The sequence below is a fragment of the Mixophyes fleayi genome, chromosome 3, assembly GCF_038048845.1.
Source record: "Mixophyes fleayi isolate aMixFle1 chromosome 3, aMixFle1.hap1, whole genome shotgun sequence".
NCBI lineage: Eukaryota > Metazoa > Chordata > Amphibia > Anura > Limnodynastidae > Mixophyes > Mixophyes fleayi.
Genome location: NC_134404.1, coordinates 84,006,193 through 84,027,527, shown reverse-complemented (window position 1 = coordinate 84,027,527; position 21,335 = coordinate 84,006,193). Strand labels below are relative to the sequence as shown.

At 39.6% G+C, this 21,335-nt stretch overlaps 1 protein-coding gene across 4 annotated transcripts in view; it reads right to left on the bottom strand.

Moving 5' to 3' along the window:
• Nucleotides 1–4,214: 4,214 nt before the first annotated feature.
• LOC142143777 (phospholipid scramblase 1-like) overlaps nucleotides 4,215–21,335 on the bottom strand; it is a 35,321-nt gene continuing 18,200 nt past the window's right edge. For 3 of the 4 annotated variants that reach the window (XM_075201915.1, XM_075201917.1, XM_075201914.1), the window contains 8 exons: nucleotides 17,269–17,295; nucleotides 15,937–16,083; nucleotides 12,023–12,174; nucleotides 11,398–11,440; nucleotides 9,641–9,861; nucleotides 8,875–9,036; nucleotides 7,903–8,064; nucleotides 4,215–6,472 (listed from right to left, as the gene is read on the bottom strand). In XM_075201915.1, coding sequence (XP_075058016.1) covers nucleotides 6,434–6,472; nucleotides 7,903–8,064; nucleotides 8,875–9,036; nucleotides 9,641–9,861; nucleotides 11,398–11,440; nucleotides 12,023–12,174; nucleotides 15,937–16,083; nucleotides 17,269–17,281 — 939 coding nt within the window. In that variant the 5' untranslated portion in view covers nucleotides 17,282–17,295 and the 3' untranslated portion in view covers nucleotides 4,215–6,433. The remainder of the gene's footprint in view (nucleotides 6,473–7,902; nucleotides 8,065–8,874; nucleotides 9,037–9,640; nucleotides 9,862–11,397; nucleotides 11,441–12,022; nucleotides 12,175–15,936; nucleotides 16,084–17,268; nucleotides 17,296–21,335) is intronic. The other variant, XM_075201916.1, reaches the window with a different exon arrangement.

Genomic DNA, 21,335 nt, shown 5'->3' with positions numbered 1-21,335 from the left:
CCAGCTTCCAAGAATAGAAAAGCAGACGCCTTGTCTCGGGTGTTTGTGGCGTCCTCAGACGTTGAAGATGGTCCTAACCATCCTATATTAGATCCCAAATGTGTGACTCTGGCCACTTCTTCCACCAAGGTGCTACCATTTGGGAGAACCCTCGTGCCTCCATCTCTACGGAGGAAAATTTTGTCCCGGTATCATTCCTGACGCTTTTCTGGACATTCGGGTGAACGCAAGACCTTAGAAGTCCTTTCTCGAAGCTACTGGTGGCCCTCTATGAGAGATGTCAAAGAATTTGTGGCCACGTGTGAGGTGTGTTCCCAGTTTAAAACTCCCCGCAGTACACCGGCAGGATTACTTCAACCACTACCCATTCCTTCCAAACCTTGGACCCATATTAGTATGGACTTTGTCACCGATCTTCCTCAGAGTAAAAAGTGCAATACCATCTGGGTAGTGGTGGATAGATTTTTGAAAATGGCACATTTCGTTCCTTTGACCGGTTTACCTTCCTCATCTACTCTGGCTGACCATTTTATCAAGGAGATCTTCCGAATTCATGGATGTCCATCTGAGATTGTTTCGGATAGAGGAGTGCAATTAGTCTCCAGATTCTGGCGAGCTCTTTGCAAGACCTTGGGTATTCGATTGTCACTATCATCCTCCTACCATCCTCAATCAAATGGACAGACCGAGAGAGTCAACCAAGATCTTGAGACTTTCATAAGGATGTTCTCCTCAGCCAACCAAGACAACTGGGTAGATTTACTTCCATGGGCTGAATTCGCCCATAACATGTATCACGGGTCATCTTCAAAAAGTCCATTCTTTGTGGTATACGGTCACCATCCGTCTTTCCCAGAATTTCCTGCCCTCCCTCCCACCCAAGTTCCTGCAGTGGAGAGTGTATGTCAGAGTTTCAAAAATATCTGGTCTCAGGTTAAATCCTGCCTAAAAAAGACATCTGCCAGATACAAGTGTTTTGCGGATAAAAAGAGGCGAGCTATTCCACCACTTAAGATTGGAGACCGCGTATGGCTTTCTACCAAAAATATTCGCCTGAAGGTTCCGTCCATGAAGTTCGCTCCCCGTTTCATTGGTCCATACAAGATCACCCAGGTGATAAATCCGGTGTGCTTCAAACTACTGTTACCTAAGAACCTTCGTATCTCCAACGCCTTCCATGTGTCATTACTCAAGCCTCTTATCATCAACCGTTTCTCTGTTCCTCCTTCAGCACCTCGGCCAGTACAAGTTCATCAAGAGGAAGAGTTTGAAATAACTCATATTTTAGATGCTAAAATTTCGCGAGTTCTTCGCTTCCTTGTGCATTGGAAGGGCTTTGGTCCAGAGGAACGTTCTTGGATCTGCGCAGATTATCTCAATGCTCCAGCTCTTCCAAAAAATTCTACTCCAAATATTCAGGCAAACCCGGCTCCAAGTGTTCTGTGCCCACCTTTAAAAGGGGGGGTACTGTCACTCACCGGACCGTGAGTGCCTCTCCACTGGTGCGTGGTTCTCTAGCCTTCCTGCCGGTGCCTGTCTTGAACCGCGGCCGTCCGCCATCTTGATGCACTGCGCATGCGCAGCATCCAAGAACTTATGACCTTTGCTTTTAATTTCATTGTTGGATCAGGCACCTCTCCCTATTTAAGGCACCTGTGCTCATTACCTCGTTGCCTGATCTTGAGTCTCATTCCCTGTGAGTCTCTTAAGGTGTCTCCTGTGTTCTGCTAATGTCCTCAGCTGTCTGCTGGATTACCTGCTCTGCTCACCTGGGGTTCCCATACCCGCTACAGCCGTTCAGCGCTCCCACTGTACCTGCATATCCTCGTGGACAAGCTTCTCTACTCATCAGCGGTATGCTTACTTGTTACTGACTATCAACTGTTACTTTGCATATCCGCCTAGGACAAGCTTCTCTACTCAGCAGCGGTATCCATACCAGCTATAGACTATTTGTTGTTACGCTGCATATCAGTTTGAAACAAGCTTCTCTACTCAGCAGAGATATGCATACTTGTGATTGACTATCAGTTATTATCCCGCATATCCGCTTTGTGCAAGCCTCTCTACTCAGCAGCGGTATACATACCGTTTAATACTATTTGCTGTAAACGCTGCATATCTGCGAGGAACAAGTTCCTCTGTTTGCTCAGTGTCTTCATACCGGTATTGACTCTTTTCATGCTTCCACTCATCCGCACCTGAACTACTCCTCACTTACTAGCAGTTGTACAACTTGCTATACGCAGACCACTGACTTCCCCGCTACCTACCTGCACCTGGACAAGTCTTCTCATCACAGCAGTGGTACAACTTGCTTTACGCAGACCACTGACTTCCCCGCTACGTACCTGCACTTGGGCAAGTCTTCCCTTCACAGCAGTGGTACAACTTGCTATCCGCAGACCACTGACTCTCCTGTTGCCTTCCTTCACCTGCTCACGTCCACCCTGGTCTCCGTGGTTCAAACATGCCTTTCCACTATAGATGCAAGTCGCTGACTCATTTACCAGTATAGCTGCAAGTCATTGACAATCATCAATTCCATTGGCATCCTCTCTCCATCTGCTGTTATATACGTTCCACTATTCACCCTGCTGCCAGAGGACCGCTGTGCAAACTCCGCCTCCCTGGTAAGCATAGTCAACTGGTGAAATCCTGGGCAAGACTCCTAGAGCCCGTGACACTAATATATAAATGAACCTCTAATCCGGTGGCTGTAACATATTATAGATATAATCTCTCGAGTATATAAAAAGCAGAACTCTAATCTAGTGGCTATTATATAAAGTAGACCTCTAATCTGGTGACTAGTGTGTGAAGCAGGCCCAAACATGTGCATGGTGTCTAAAGCTGGCCATACATGCTGAGATTTTTCCATCCAATCAGAGCGCTTGTGACTAAATTGTTTGATTGTTATGCCTAGTATGGGGGGGGAATGAATAACGAAAACTTGTCAAAATCACTGAGAAAATGATTCATACACTATTTTGTTATTTAATGGCGTATCATCAATCTGGGGCCAATTAATTCTTCCCCCTCTCTTGAACTCCAGATACTGCTGCTTTTTCTAGGGCTCCATAGTTAGTGTCTCAGGCCGGCCCAGAAACAAGGGCTGTTCGACATTGAAGAGAGGTGTGTGAACATGAGATTCAATATGACATTGTGGCTCCTGAGCAGTCCTCCCGCTCACACCCCCATTCCACAGGTATTATTTTTTAAAAAAGTGAAATAAAAAGGTTTTCCACTTTAGGTGGTAATGGAACTAAAAGCATTAAGCTGTGCTTTCAATTCCCTCCTACCCCCACATATAAAGAGTACAACACCACCTTAACATCCAGCTCAGAGTGAACCGTTAATCCTATCTGTGCAGAACGTATTTATTACAGAGCTCTGCACTGAGAGCTCAGTGCAGGGGAATGGATTGAGGCAATGCTCAGAGGGGATCCCCCACTCCACCCCACCACAGCATTTCAGAATGTCAAAAGGACATGTGATATCAACCAGCACAGAGCTACTGAGCTCACTGCTGCACTACACCATTACTACCCTTCTCTTTGTGAGCCATCACATAACTCTTTAAGAAGGCAGAGGAATTAAGTTCTGCATATAACACACTACCATTGCTTACAGTTCTCCCTGCAGCAGAACTGATTGTTTTTACTCATAACATAAGTAACAACTGATGTGATGTGACTTTAAATAGTTTCCTAGAGTAGCTCATTTGCATTCAGCAGTTCACAATTCACATTTTTTTAATGTCTCTTACTTGTTTAAGTAAGGTGCCCATGAAGTCCATTATCACACTTTAGAGCATCTGGAATAAATAGTCATCTGGATGGAACGAGGGCAGACATGTATGGTAATCAACATTTATTTAGTGCCAGCAAGTTCTGTAGCGCCTTACAATTGGGAATGAGATTGATCATTACTATTTAGAGTGTTGTGTCACTCTTCTGTGCACTGAAACCCTACATCTCTGGTCCATTCTTATAGTAGCTGTCAGAATTGTGGTAATCTGTAAAATGACTACCACCGCATTAAACTATAGTACATCTGATTCATAACAGAATATTTAAAGGCTATGGAAGAATTATAAATATAGCACAAGAAACGCTGTATATTTGTTCTAAATTCAATAAAGTTTTAAATAGTGCTACCAATCTGTTCTCTAAATGATACACACATGTATACAATTTAAAAAAAACAACAAGTCTGAGAATGCACATTTATTTTCTCAATACAGGAGAATACATAGCTTGCATATATATGTATTACAATCATAAGAAACCACAGTTATATGTAGAATATAAAATCATTTGTTGTTGAATTCAGTAAGCACATAATGTTCATTAACCAGGCACTTTATTGGTTATAAAATCTAGTTTAAAAGACCCAAGGTGATTTACACCATCTTACTAAAAGTGTGCTGAATGATCTTTCATTATTTACATTATACCAGATGCAAAGTAGGATATTTAGAAATAGTTCATTTTCCACAAAGAATAATAAAAAAAAAAAAAAAAAAAAAACACAACAGCTATAAAACGTGAACAAAATAAAAAAGTTTTGTGAAAACAGCTTTTGAAAACTATGGAAGGAAGAAAACTGTCAAGTACAGTGGTGTATATTTCTTTTCTACAGTCTGTCATCTTTATCATAAGTTATTTAAAAATACAAAAAATGGTGTAATATGATTTATAGCTTATAAAAAAAATTAAAAAACATTTAAGTACAATGTTTCTGAATTCTAAAAACTATACATAAAGGACAAATGTTGAACTTGATTATCTGTACTACGTACGGGTAATATTAGATGCTAGTATAAGCATGATTTTTAAATGTCATTGCTTATGCTTAGAATATGACAAGTCAAAATAAACTTAAAATTACAGGATTTTAACTCAAAAAGCATAGCAAGAGACAAGATCACTACATTGGTTACTGTACAAATCAGTGGTGTAATTGCAAAAACAAAACCAGCATTCACTCTAAAGAGATCACATCTAGAAGATGTAACAATGACACTGAAACAGAACAAACCAAGAAAATACCCACTGCATGTTGTCTTGTAGTGGCTTTTGAAAGTCCATGTATGTAATCTACACATTTGTCCAACTGTATTAAAAAAAGGCAAATTATCTCTTCTACTAATAACAGAGGTTATACAAATCCTTTAAAAAATGCTTTTCTCAAAAAGAGCGGAATGCAAACACTATATTCATAGGTAGGATAACTGAGAAACCTGAATTGAAAGGCCTTCCACTAACTCTTTAGAAAGGTCTAATCAATGATTGTGTTTTAAACAATAGCCAGTAAAAAAAAAAAAGAGAAAAGTGTACATTACATTAATATTTTGGCACAATGCTCCTAGGAAACTACATGTATTATTTAATGCCCTTGTCTCAAGCTTTACATTCATTAAATGTTTTTTTTTTTAATATTCTTCAGGTAGTGTTTTTTCTTAAATGCAACTACCTAGCTTGTTGCATATTTAAAAGGATGCATGATGCAAATAAGAAATGTGAAAAACCTGTAAACAAAAAGTTCCTGGGACATGATCAGTGCAAATTAAAAACAATTCATGTTACAAACAGAAATGTATGCACCCAATTACAGCTGAAAGCTATGACTATACTGGTAACAATTGCTCTAAAACAGCCAACGACGAGCACTGGAAAGCAGATGTTCATTTCTACATACGAGTGTTCTTCCACCACACACATTGGAAGCAGTGACCTCTTCCGTTGTGCCCCCACCTCCTGCTGCTTGCCACAGCAGACGAGCGGTGGGGACAGCACCCTCTCGTCCTGGGAGTGTGATTCTTGCCCATGACATCATAGCCAAGCACCACATTACCAGCAGCTTCACATGCAAATAGCTTTTGACTACTTCTCCTTCATGTCAGCAGCCATGGATCTGTGTGGGGGTATTACAATCACTGGGTTAATGACATTATGCCACTCATTCATTCTAACCATTGGCACCTAATGGTAGCCCAAGCCCTGGTTACATGGCTACTCTACTCTTTAAAGTGTACCTCTTGCCTTAAGTCACCTACTTTGGTCCCTGGCCATAAGTTTCCCTCTCCAGGCCAACATTCGCAGTAATGGTAGAAGATTATTATGGAGCAGAGGTATATGCTATAACCAAACTGGAGCCAAAGGAGGAACAATTTAAAATAAGATAAACATAAACTAACCATTCACAATCTAGTCTATAGTGTATTGTTATATAAAAATTTAACTGTATGTTTATATAAAAACATAAAAATTACTAAATTCACATTTTTCACCCACGATAAAAAAATTTTTTAAAAAATGTTAATTGAAATTTGTAAAACAGCTTTTTTTTAAAGCAAAAAAAAATAAAAAAAAATCATAATATAAATGGCTGTTGAAACTTGTTGTGCTCAAAGATGCAGACGTAGACTCTAATTCTTATTTCCGCTCTGTTCGAAAAACATGAAGTCCTGTGGGAGACAAAATTAGACATTTAGCAGCAGTTTTCATGTGAAAGTATTCTACTTTGACATTTAGTCATTTTACTGGATGTCATCACAATCCAATGAACTGGGTTGACGTTTGAAGTTAGGGTTTAAGATGTGATCCAGGCAGCAGTTGGCAATACACTTACAAAATTCTGAATTGCAGATAACCAGTCACTTTTATGCATTAGGGTATTATACAAATCTTTACATTTTCTTGATGCATGAGCATTATATGAGATGACCCCAGATTTCAGAGCTGGACAGCCTTATCCTACTGGTTAACACATTCCATTACTGTTCAGAATTCTCACAATCCCAGAGCCAAATGGGAGCTCACGTTGTTCACTATTACTCTGAAGAATGAGATGAAGGCTACACGAGTGCTGGGTTCATGATGAATATTCATTCACACAGGGCTTAGAAGACATTCTAAATTACTTTTTCAGTATAGCAGTTAGTACACTGTACCACCATTCCAACCATACTGATAGTGTTAATCTTAAAAAGGTTGAGCAATATACTTGGTAGTTGAAGTAGCCATCATGTGGAATATGGCGTTTATCCATTCAGATACAGAACATCAAAAAGAGGAATTATTTTGAAGCAAAGAAGAACGGACAGGATGGAAACTATAAAGTGTATTCCATTATTGATCGTCTAGGGCAATAGTGTCAAACAATTTAATTTATTCATTCCTGTTTGACAGGAAAGTCTCAAGGTGCCAAAAGTAAAGAATTGCAAACATCCTATTCGGTCAGCTGACAGGAAAGATACAGCCTTTTGAGGACACACTAGTCAAGTAATTGGAATACAATTTTACAATACCTTTGCATTGTTTGTAATGTGGCCAATATGAATTTTTTTTTAAGCATGAAGCATGGTTAGCATCTACTTTCAGTTGGCCGCCCTGGTCTGGGAGGAGGTGTGAGAAGTGTTCTCAGCTAATGAAATGCGTATATGGAACTATATAAAATATTTCAATTAAAAAAAAATCCATGTTTTAGTCCTTATTTTTTACTTTGCCCAGTAATGGAAAACTGCGGGAGGGGAGGAGGGCAGGAGTAAAAAAAAAAAAAAAAAAAAAAACTACATGGTTTATACCATGATTTCTGCAAATCTAACTTTAGTACTTTACTAGCCTAATACACTATATATAGCATGCGGGTGTGTTTATTTCACAGTTTTTACATATTTACTATGGAGTCATTAAGTTATGAGGAAAGGTTAGCCAGTTTAGGCATGTTTACTTTACTTTAGAAAAGAGGCGTCTAAGGGGAGATATGATTACTATGTACAAATACATTAGGGGTCAATACAGAGAACTTTCATGGCAACTTTTTAAAAAAGTATATTATATAAACAGATTCCTGGTTAAGTCAGCAATGTATTTGAATACAAAGGTGAGAACTTACAATAAGGAAGCAGGCACCAAGGATGACAGCTTTCATCTTCACATCAAGGTCCATGGGGAACTGGACTCCAAAGTTATCAGCATCAGTAAAAGCTTCCTTGACAATGCCAGTCCACTGCTTGGATATTCTCCCAACCACAGAGCTCTCGTCAAGGGATTTCAGCTAAATAGTGAGAGGAAAGAGGAGGGTATTCAAAAGGTTCACAAGACCAGCAATCATTATTACTATTATTTTAGATGTAAGGCGCCATAGCGCTCTGCAGAGCTATACTGTAGGGAAAACAGTACAAACATAAAACGGACATACAAGGTAGACAACATAAATGCAGACATGAAAACAAAAGGGATGACCCTGCTCATTAGAGAGCTTACATTCAAAGTGGAAGGGAACATCTGAAACAAGAAGAGCAAAGGAGTCTCAGTCAAGATGGGACAGTTGCGAGACTGCATTAGTGTGAATAGAATTATCGGGGAGGTGGTCTGATTGAGCACGGTAGGGAATTCCATAACAGGGAAGCAGCACAGAGAAGTCTTGTAGGTGGGAGCGAGAGGTGGCAGCCAGAAATGAGACAAGGCGCAGGTCAGAAGCAGATCTAAGAGGGCGGGAGGAAGAGTAGTTTGATAGGAGATGTGAGATGTATGCAGGAGTAGAGTTGTTGAGGGCTTTGTAGGCAAGAATGAGTAATTTGAATTGGATTCTGGAGGACAGAGGGAGCTATTGTAGGGATTTGCAAACTGGTGCAGCAGATATGGAGTGGTGTGAGAAAGATCAGTTTTGCAACAGCATTTAGGATGGATTGAATTGTGAATATATGGGTGTCAGGAACGCAAGATAGCAGGAGGGTGCAGTAGTCAAGATGGGAGATGAGAAAACTGATATTATTAGCATCACTTTCATATAAATTGCAGTTTTTGCAGTTCCTTAATGCCACCCACCCTAGACTTTGACATCTTGCAAACAGTTATTACATACCTCAAAGTTCACATCTGAGCAGCACCTACATGGTATGCAGGGGCCCTGGATTTTTAGGATATCTTCCTCTCTCTCATTCTGAATAGTAAACTTCGGTAGACATGGGTGCCAGTTCTGGGTTACATAGCCAATTGTTGTCCCAGGAGGAGCCTGCACTTCAAGCTATGGAAAAAAAAATAATCTTAAATATGAAGTATTTGTCTTGGGGGTGGTGGGTTAAATTAAATAATTAGAATAATTTTTCTACATGCTTTACTGGGTCATTTTCAGAAAAAAACCCAAAAACCCCCACATACCCAGGGCCTGATCAACCAAAAGGCTGATCAGGCTGCAGGAGTATTCCCATATGCTTATATGGGATGGGGGGGGCGCGCTACGGCAGTATTTGCCCAGGGCGGCTGGAACCCTTAACCCATACTTGCCAACTCTCCCGGAATGTCCGGGAGACTCCCGCATTTTGGGGGAGTCTCCCGGACTCCCGGAGGAGTATGGCAAAATCCCGCATTTACAGAAATAGGGCCACAATACCGCGATTTTCCGGGAATCGCGGCATTTGGCCCCGCCCCCCACTGTAAAATGACGAGTTTGCGTCATTGCGTCAAGGGGGGGGCGGGTCCAAAATGACGCGATTTCGGATCCCCGCCCCCCGCACGCCCACCTCCTCCACTGAATCTCCCGGAAAGCAATGGGAGAAAGTCGGCAAGTATGCCTTAACCAGGCCCTGAACATACCCTACTCTGAAACATGCTCAAATGGTTGCACTTACTTTCTGTAGGCAGCAGGGGAAACAGCATGAGGAACATCTGAAGGGTCGGTCCAGCCGGATTATCTCACGACCAGAGTTATCAACAATAGTAAGAACAAAGGGTCGACTAGCTCCACAGCAGTTTCGAGTACAACAATCATTTTGCTCGGCAGCAAAGTACACTCTCTGGCCCATGCTGTTCTTGATTTCATATTTGTTATTGGTCTCATAACCAATCAAAGCTTAAAATAAAAAAAATAAAAAAAGTTACATATAAAATTGGGCTAAAAGATAAAACCCAAAACGATTGATAATTCTATTCCTTTTATATGTCCAGATTATATACATATCAATAAGACATTTTTTTTTGACAGATGTCACTGCTCATCTCCAAGCACCTGCCAAAGGATTGTCTTGCTATGTGTATCTAAAGAAAAGTTACCCCCTCTGCCCCCAATAAGCTCTTTACCTATACATTTTTAAAACTATAGAGCTAGTCCAGCTTGTAATGTTTGCATCAAGTAGGTTGTCTTCCCCGACACCAGTGATGGCTAACCTGTGACACTCCAGGTGTTGTGAAACTACAAGTCCCAGCATGCTCTTCCAGCTATCAGCTAGTTACCTACTGTAAGCATGCTGGGGTTTGTAGTTCCACAATAACTGGAGTGTCACAGGTTAGCCATCACTGCCCTACACATACCCAATCTCCACAGGAAAAAGGCACAGATCTACAACATTCAAATAGTCGGGTATACTTCCATTGTGTAGCTTCATTAAAAGCAATATTTATTACAAGTTTTAAATTTCACAGGTACCAGCTATCCAAAGGCATATGACAATGGAGCACTAATAATCCTCCAAGTGTCTCCGTTTAGTATCCGGCACCAAAAACAGATTGTCATACGAGACCCACTTCCCTCTACGCTGTTTATCAGAGTGACTTCTTAAGAAGGGGTGGGTCCATAATGTAACGAACACATTGTTTGTACACATGTGAGAAGATTCAAACTGCCCTATAACAATCTTATTAATCAGCTCTACAACACTTAATCTGCTATTCCGTCAAGTATATGTCATTGAACTATAATTATAACATCTTTACTAATATAAATAATTTCAGGACAGCTTCGCAAAGAATTTACATCCTTGATTTTATTAGGAGATATTTTACTGTGGGAATAAATATGGAATGTCTATTGATATAAATAATTGTTTGAGAAGCTGTCCTGAAATTATTTATATCATTAGATTACATTAGACTACATGCAGCAGCTTCTCTCTGGGGTTCTGTTTGTCAAACAATCTCAAATTGTCTGCATTAGCCCATGAATAATCAGGGGCAGGCTGGGCGCAGGGAAGCATCTGTCCCCCTGGGCCCAGTGGCGCACGCAGGGGGGGTTTCTGAGTCTCTAGAAAACCCCCCCTGCGCTAACTAAGTGGCGACTGTCCTATACAGCAGCCGCGGCGCTGTCAAAGAAGCGTCCGCGGCGGTGTTGTAGTCTATACAGCACCGCCGCGGACACTTCTTAGACAGCGCCGCAGCTGCTGTATAGGACAGAGCTGATGAAACAGAGCTGCTGCGCATGAAACCCCCCCCCCGACAATCCTCTGTGCGCCCCTGGGGCCGGTCCCATAGTAGACTACCTTGGGGTGGGTCACCTGCATTTATTTTCCTTTAAAATGATCCTAATAGGCTACTGAGTTGAGTCTTGTCCCCCAGGCTAAACTTTGCCAGCCCTCCCCTGTGAATAATGACAATACAATGTATTATAATATACCTTCTAGTAGCTCCACTTGTTGATGAACAAGAAGTTGATCTATCTGCCAAAAACATAAGGATACACAATCATTAAATGAGTAGTGTAAGCTACAACTATAAAACATATTTTTTTTTTTTTTTTTATGAAGTGGTTATTGGGGACATTTTGAAGTTTTGAAGAGGCTGGTTAGAGTAAAAATGGGAATAAAGGTTACTTTGGGGAGGGAGATTTAGTAGCAGTAGTTTTCCAGTACCAGATCTGGATGCATGTTAAGAGTTTCCTCAGAATAGTCGGATTCAATATTCCCAAAGCAATGATATCTAGCACACTCTTCAACATTTACTAAAGTGACATCATTGCCTTCATCAACTGGAAAATACTTGTTATAACAAATACTGCCCTTTGTTACAAGATAAAAGAGCCCTGTGCTTAAATTAGAATGCTGTATAGCATGAAGTCTCTATGCATGAGCACAAATCACCCCCCCCCCACCCCAACCTCAGAGTTCCTATAATTAAATATATAACACTTGCAAAAAGGGTAGTAATAAGAATTATGTTTTAAAGACCTAGAATCATCCAAAAAAAAAAGGTTAAAAAAAATAAATAAAAAAAAATGTTCTATTTTACAGTAAATAAGTTACCTGACACAGATATTCCAATCCTGGTGGGCAGTTTGGGTTTTGTGGAGGTGCGGGCATCCATGCAGATGGTGGGCCACCTGGCACCATTGGCTGGTTTTGAACAGGGGGTCCTCCTCCATATGGACCATAGTTAGGCTGACCCGGTGGGGCTGCTGAATTCAATTAGAGTAAATTTCTTGTACCATTTATAGTTCGCCACAAACGTGTCAGAGTGTATCCAATGTCTATAGTCCCTACTACACGGGTTACCAAATCCCCTCAACACTTAAGCAGTGTCGTTTACCTTCATGTGGTTTTAATTTTCCAGCAAAAAAAAAATAAAAAAATCTAATCGGCACCAGAGAAAATCCATGACCATCAGGTAAATGACAGCAAATTACCTTTTAAAGATCTGGGGGTAAATGTATGAACATGCGGGTTCTTCAACACCCGTGTGTTCAGCGATTAAATTTCAAGCGGCGCTGCATTGTAAAGGGAAACTTCCCTTTACAATGCAGCGCCGCTTGAAATTTAATCGCCGAACACGCGGGTGTTGAAGAACCCGCATGTTCATACATTTACCCCTTAGCATTTTAGTGAACCCTATTCTTACTGAAATTTTAAAAAGTTAAATAACTTTTATACAATTTGACATTAGTGAAAAAAACAAAAAAAATACACACCTCCCCCCATGAAAATTAAGCAAACGTAATAGTGGATAACTGAGCACCAATTTTTTCATGACACTTATCATAGCTCTGACCGATTTAAACTAGCTTACAAATTGAACAAACAGAACATTTAGTTAAAATAAAACCATTAAACACTTAAGACTACAAAAAGAAAACAAAGTTTGCCTGGAAGACCATTTCCTCTGAAGGCACTTGAGAGACAAGAGATCTGCTGTGTAGATTCAACAACACTTAATGAATAGCCCTGAGTTGTCTTATCCGAGGATAATGAATAGAACGTTGAATAGTGTTCTCCTATATCAACCAACACCCCCCCCCCCCCTCCATTCTGAACAAACAGATTGTTTCTTTGCATCATTTTATTGATCTCATTCTTATCTCCATTTTTCATTTCTATTTTTCCTATCCCTATGTATATGTTCATGATTGGGCAGCACAGTGGTTAGCACTTTTGCCTCCTAGCACTGGGGTTATGAGTTCAATTCCTGACCATGGCCTTATCTGTGTGGAGTTTGTATGTTCTCCCCGTGTTTGCGTTGGTTTCCTCCTGGTGCTCTGGTTTCCTCCCACACGCAAAACAAAAAAAAAACCACCATGCCAGTGGGTTAATTGGTTGCTGTGTGTGTGTGTGTGTGTGTGTTAGGAAATTTAGACTAAGCCCCGGTGGGACAGGGACTGATGCGAGTTCTCTGTACAGCGCTGCGGAATTACTGGTAAAAAAATAAACAGTTGATGATGGGACTATTTATATTCACATTGAAATTAATAATACCTACTTTGCGCCAAAGGTCTTTTCCTTTTACTTCAAGAAGAACTCAAGAGTCTACCTATAGCAGCACGTGGGATTTCAAGTTATTAGACTATTTGTGCTGTCACTTTATGCTTTTGTATACACCACCCTTCTGCCTGTTCCTATATGTCAAATATTAGCCATCTTACAAAGTCTCCATTTACTGTAGAAGATACTTTTAATAATTCCCTTACATTAGCTTGTGATACGAAGAGGTGGAAGAACAGGAGAGGGAAGGAGGAAATGTTTGGGGCTTAAAGATACACTCTTGTTGAACAGAGCTAATGGATACAGATAGCAATGCAATTAGGTTTTAATTTCAACGCAGTGAAAGGTAAGCTGCCTATAATGAGTATTCTTAAAGTCATTAGCCAGTAAAACCACATCACTTAGTCAATGCATAACCCTAGATATAGCCTTGGAATGTACTCCAACAGCTGCATCCATACAACCCCCCAGGAAATATCTGTGAAGAGTACGCTATTACAGTTGTCAGCTATTGATCAGTTTCACTTTAAGATGGCTTGCCTTCATCTAAAGGCTCATGCCTCAAAACTATAGCAAAAAGCACTATTTGAGCTATATTAAAGCAGAACATTTTTGTGGGGCTTGGAGAGCCAATATGTGCCATGTGGAAGTGTACAGGAGTATCGAAAGGGTGGCAGTAGCTAACATCTATCAACCATTTTGAAATTGTACAAGAAACTGCAATAGCCTTCTTAATACACAAGGTATTTCATAGGTCTCTAATAAACCAAATACACTACAACACGAGTTATGTATACTATAATGGATCAAATTTCCAATAGTGTAGATCATTGTTCCCCTAACTCAGTCCACAGATACACCTAACAGGGCTTGTTTCCATATCCCCTTGCTAGATCACAGATGTATTCATTACGGACACATTTTGAAAGCTCCACAGGTGGTACTAATTATCTCACTTGTGACCTGGAAAACCTGCACTGTTAGGGGTACTTCAGGACTGGGTTTGGGAAACACTGGTGTAGAGTAATAGATGACCCATATTAATCAATGGAATTAAATGTCCGAGAAACAAATACGTTGTTTACTATAATGGAACTATTGTCCAAATATATAATGAATGACCAGTATTATTGAATATAATTAAAGGTCCAAGATAAACAAGCATAATATATGATGAAACCCAATGAAGTCCTCTCCACATATGTCAATTTCCAAAAGTTCAACTATCAGCATTATTAACACTCCCTTCTCCAGGGCTTTCAATCACAGTACAAGAAATTGTTCCACCAGTAGCTTTTCTTGTCTCCACTCAAACCAAACACACACACACACACACACACACACACACACACACACACACACACACACAGTGTAGGAGCTTCCACTCTTATTCCAGTGGCATACCTCAAAACCCCCCAGAAATTTTGGATTAATGACCCTCACTCAAATGGAGAGGACTGGTATAGTGAAAACCTTGGGGCAACATGTGCTCCCCCCCCACCTCCCCACCTCACACATACCTTGCAGAAGGGGGGCCTAAAGCTCTGTGCTCCCTAGGAGACTTTATGGCTCCATGGCTGAAAGAGTAAAAAGCCCCTTCCTCTATAGGGAAGTGTACCCCAAGTGCACCATCTGCACACGCACTGAGCAAGTGAGTATACACCTGAAAACTAATTTTATAGTTAAGTAGGATAATACAAGTTGGAAAATGTGAAAATCCAACTTGGTTTAAAGAGCACTCCAGTTATTTTTTTGGCTTTGAGTAACTTGTAGTTCAAAATAAGGGCCTGTTTCAGAGTATTAAACACGTCAAGTCTTTCACATAGCTTGGTATCTTATTTTCAGATAAATGAAATATGAGTAGGCAACATATCACACAACATCAACATAGTAACAGTTCTAAAAATAATATTAAATGTTATGCATCAGTAACTAGGCCTATGTCCCAGAAACAAAGATTTACAATTTGCATATATTTCCCAAGCTGCTTTAAACACTCCCTAACTTGTTTCATTTAGTACAAGTCTTCAAATATGACTGTCCATTGTGCACAACGTAACCGCAAAAGTCCAATCAGATTAATCCTATTTTCTGAAACTCGTGTACTATGTTTTAAAGTTATTCATGTTAACAAGACAAGTGAAATTTCCATATTCGTTCCAGAAAACATGCAGCTCATTCCTCCAGAATTTGGTCTTAAACCTACTTCAAAACACAGCAGAATGAATTTGTGGCCATCATCTCACCTCTATTTATAGTTTATAAAATCTACAAAATGCAAATTTACAACTACACTGCGGAATGGCAAAGCAAGAGTAGAAAAATATTGTATCACCAAAAATTTGCACCTGTATTAAAAGGTCAGTTCCGCCATGAAACTAGTCGCACTGAAATTTTCAGCAACAAATGTAAAAAAAACAAACCAACAAAAAAAGATCCTGAAAATCTCTGTATGAACAACTTACGTTGGTATGATCCTTGCGGTAGTTGTGCATATCCATAAGATCCAGGCATACCTGGAGGTGGGTAACCTGGAGCCATATGTCCCGCACCTGGGTTCATTGCAGGAGGGTAATTTGTGCCAGCGTTTGGGTTATATTCACTATTGCCATCTAATTGTACAAAAGAAGATCATTTTATAGTCATATCCTGTAAACAGAAACACTCCACATTTCAGCCAGTTCCTTTGATAAGCTGGGTACACACTACAGGGTCTTTGACCAATAATCAGCTCAATCAGCCGACATACGACCGCTCGTTTGAAAGTCAGGCGAGTGTGTGTAGCGACACGATTGTTGAAATTCTGCCCTAATGGCCGATTGTCGCCTCATTTGGTTGGTCGTACTGTTCAATATTTTCCGATCAATCACCTAACGATCATGTAGTGTGTATACACTCATGCTGGCAAACTCCATAGAGTTTACAGAGTCGGGCTCTTTTCAGCTGATGCTAGCGATGAATGTCAGAGTGAATAAATATAGAGAGTGCTGTAGAAGGAATAATTAATTTGTTCGTTCTGAGACAGAATATTTCGCTTCAGAGTCACAGAAGCTAACGAAATTCGTTAGTACATGTGGATAGCTGTAACAAGGTGGTTTTAATCAGTGTGACAGTAGTGAATGAATGAATATTGTGCTGTCATTCTCCGGACTAGTGGACCAGATAAAGGACCAGATGAAGAACACAGATCTGAAGGTAAATCGTGTCAGTGTGTATGAGTGAATCGCCAGACTGATCGGACCTTCAGACGTATGTATAATCGTTTGAGATAGCACGTCGGTCAGAAAAATTCTTCAGTGTGTATCCAGCTTTACATTTTCACCTCCCATTCCATCAACACATACAAAGAACAGGAAGCTGCAACTCAGTTCTGCAGTAGAAATTAATTGCTGATAGAACACTTTGCATTTTGTAAAAATGTACTTTATAGAGAGTTAAGTTTTAGTACCGAATGTAATTTACACACTTGACTAACACCTTCCTACTAAATAACTTAACCTTATCCTTCCTCTTGCTGAGGGTTCTGGGGGCTGTTCCATGCAGCTGTTTTTACTGGGCTCACCTAGTCTCTGGGAGGGGTGGGGGGGGGGGGGGGGTCGGGTAATTGAGAGGAGGTTCGTAAAATTATGCTACTAGCTGTATCTGTGCAATACAAATAGCGACCATATTAATATTTTCTCCAAACAGTCTGTGTGGGAAAAGATAGCCAAATCTAAACCACCGTGTAGATCAAACAAGGAAACTATTTAGTGATTTAACGAAAATCAAACAAGGTTAGTTAGAAGAGTAACGTTTACCTTTCATTTCCATTGTCTTACAGACACCTATAATAATAAAAAAAAAAAAAAAAAAATAGAACATAAGTATACAAACATTGCAAGATATCTGAGAAAGTGACAGTCATTGTGGGGGTATTCAATTGTTAGCAAGAATTCCCCCCCCCCCCCCCCCGTCCCCCCGTCGTGTTAAGAAAAAAAAAAATCTCCTAAGTTTTTTTGACGACAATAGTGACCGGTTTCAATTAGCACAGCGGGAAAACTCTTGAAATTCGATTGAAAGAGGGAACACTGCCCCCGCAAGTTAAAAAGTGTGTTTTATGGGAGTGAAGGGGAGTTTTAACGCTGTAATGTATAACACAAAAAGACGGTTTTGCATACATTTCCATACATTAAATTGCATTACACATTGATACACATGATAATATCTACATTACAGTACTTTCTTTTAGCATATTTACTTTTTTATTGAGCTATGTTTTACCATACAATCATCTATACCATGTCAAAACACATGACTACATTCATATTTGTACCAAAAACATACATAGATATAATTAGTGATTTAGATTTTTTTTTATTAATTTTTATTTTTTTTAATTTCATTATTTTTTCACAAGAACATCAAATCAACTTACACAAGTTAGGCATTAGTGCTAAACATAAGTTTAACTTTTTTTCCCCATTTTTACATGATTTCAAATACTTTTCAGAGGTATTTTATTTTTAACACACCCCAAGGAGGTGCGAGATAAAGCATATTTATCTGCCACGTTAAAAAACAATTGAATAGATTTTAAACGTGGCTGCCTCTCGCACACCCTATACATTCAATAGAACTTCAACTGGAGCGCGAGAGGACCGTTTCATTAAAAAAAAAAAAAGCGTTAAAATGACTTAACACGCTAAAAAAACAAACAAAGAAAAAAAAAAAAAAAAAAAAAAACTCGTTGACAATTGAATACCCCCCTAAGACACAAAAAATTATTATTTAACTTTGTGGAATGCACACAACATGCACTGTTTCCATGGCACAAAGAAATCTGAACAGTTAATTGCACAAACTTTACTACTCTCACAAGATGTTATAGAAGTATTTTAGTTGCATCATATAAACAGAAATTATTCACATCCCTTTACCTGGCATAAGCATAAAAGTATATTTTGAAAACCTTGTCAGTTGCTTTCCAGGATCTACAGAGAAAAACTGGGACTCATGGACAGCTTTATTTTTACCCTGCAAATTAGAGTGGAGCCTCCTCCCAACTCTGAATATGTCCACATTTTACATTTTCCCCATCTGCAGTGCAACATGGTTTTGTCAAGGAGCAAATCTGGTCCTTTTAGTATTGGGCCAAACTCTAAATAAGGACCTTATTAGCATGCATTGCTGCAATTAAGTCTTTCCACCCATCATCATCATTTATTTATATAGCGCCACTAATTCCACAGCGCTGTACAGAGAACTCACTCACATCAGTCCCTGCCCCATTGGAGCTTACAGTCTAAATTCCCGAATATACACACACACACACACACACACACAGACTAGGGTCAATTTTGTTATCAGCCAATTGACCTACTAGTAGGTCTTTGGAGTGTGGGAGGAAACTGGAGCACCCGGAGGAAACCCACGCAAACACGGGGAGAACATACAAACTCCACACAGATAAGGCCATGGTCGGGAATTGAACTCATTACCCCAGTGCTGTAAGGCAGAAGTGCTAACCACTAAGTCACCGTGCTGCCCCCAAAGACGGATTATCGACATTGAAGATGTCTGAATACCCTGTTTGTGCTTTCTATTTGTATTCAAATCTATAGCTTAACAGTTGTTTAAGAAGCGACAGGGCACCACAATTTAGTCTCATGGGACCTCCTACCATATTTCCTCAATGCTAGCTGACCAGAGTAGCGGTTGACTCCACTGACCACATTTCCCCCTTACAGATTCATTTTGAACATTTGTTATAAGCTACTGTACATCACTGACACAAAACACTGCTAGTCCAGACAAACAGTTGGGAAAAATTTAACAAACTGCTTGCATAAGAGGATTGAGGAAATGTATATTATCCAAGATCCACTCCATACACAGAGGACATTTAATTACTCAAATCCCTGAGTCTTCTATCTATCTGATAAGAAGAATTATCAGATAGATTTTTCTTATTGTTCAGTTGTGATTTAACATTTCTTGGACATATTGGTGAGGACAGGTCATACCATAATGGGCTCATAATAGTACCCAAGTGCCATTTTTAAATTGTAATATTAGTGATTAAATCAATTGTTTGAAACCTATCTATATTCTGTTTATTTTTGGAGGACATACTCCGTCCAGATCATATGCAACCAGTTTCAGTGTAAATTATTAAATTCAGCAGAATGCGTTTCCTGAACAAACTTCCCCTTCACTCTCCATTGATTTGCGCAGAAAATAAGACGAGACTTCTAATCTCAATGTGCGACTATGTGCGCAGCCGGACACGGTACCTTGCGCCAAGTCTAACCTGCCCCATTTAACATTCTGTAAACAGTAATAAAGTTGCCATATTGGTCTGCTCCCATTATTTAATACTTTTTGGTTATCTGTATTCAAAATATGGAAATCCCAAATGTTTATTATACACACTGTTCTGTGAATATGCAAATCCTACACTTGTTAAATGTGTGCTTATCCAAATTTCATAATTAGCAGACTACTGTAGTGTTAATTATTCATTCAGTAAATCACACTGTTAATATATATTGCATGTATGTGTCCTGATTCCTGTTTGGCCATTGTCACAGCTGTCAAGTTAAAGTCTAATTAGATGACAGTCTGTTAAGGATATAAGTTTACACTCCTATATATGGGATATATAATAAGGTCCACAGGCACCATCTGACAGTAGCATGGTTAATAATAAAACTGATCTCATTTAATGAGGATTCAGAGAAATTGGAGGAGATTATACTCACTGCTAATTTCCTTGGAGGGTATAAAAAAGGGAAAAAAAAACAAAAACAAAAAAAAAACTCCTCCATACAAGTGTCTTTACTAAGTTCCAAAGCTGTTCTACAAAGACGAACATATAACATGGGTGGGAACATAGGACTGCCATGGAGTATTTCAAAGGAAAGGAAACTAGCGGTGAGACCAATTCTCCAATTTCCCTTTCAAACTCCATGGCAGTCTTTACAATGGGACGTATCAAGGCTGAATAATCAACAGGGTGGGCTAAACACCGATAGTGCACAAATGAATTTTATTGAACCAATTGTTGGAGAATCCTTCTCCCAAACTTTGTCAGCAGCAGATGAGACATCCAACAAAGAATACTTGGTAAACGTGTGTTTTGATGACCATCCAGCTGCTTTGCAGATGTCATTTGTGGATGCCTGAGCCCTGCATGCCCATTGCCTTTAATAGTTCAGGCACTTCACAATTGTTCCCTTGTAGGCCTGTACAATACCATCCACTATCCACCTTGCAAAGGTAGGTTTTGCTGGAGAACATCCTTTGCAGGGACCACCAGGAAGAATAAAGAGTTACTCATTTTTTTCGGAGAGATAAATAGATATCGCTCCAACCAAACCTAGAATCTGAAGTTGTTCTTCTTGCTCAAATGAATGCAAAGATTGCAGTATTTATTTATTAATATGAAAGGAAAAAAAAAAAACAACAAACAACATTGGGTAAATAAGCAGGATTAGTCCTCAAGACTAATTTATCATCAGCATAGATGTTCAAGAAAGGCTCCTTACACCACAAGGCATGTAGATCTCCTCTACAAGCAGATGTAACTGGTACTAGAAGCAATAGTATAAGTGTGAGACATTTGAGAGAAAGGTCTTGCAGCGATTCAAATGGACCCGAAATTATGGCTTCCAAAATAATATTGAGATCCCCAGGTGACAAAAAAATAAATAAAATTGAATTCTTGGTCGTAATCGCTTTACTGCTTGAATTTTTTTTTTAAATAAGGCTTTGAGATGCCAATTTGGCATCAAGAATACTGAGTACAGATGTTTGTACTTTCCCTGTAGAGGGAGTCAGATCTGTAACATAACCATCTTGAAGAAATTCCGAAATAGTTGGAATG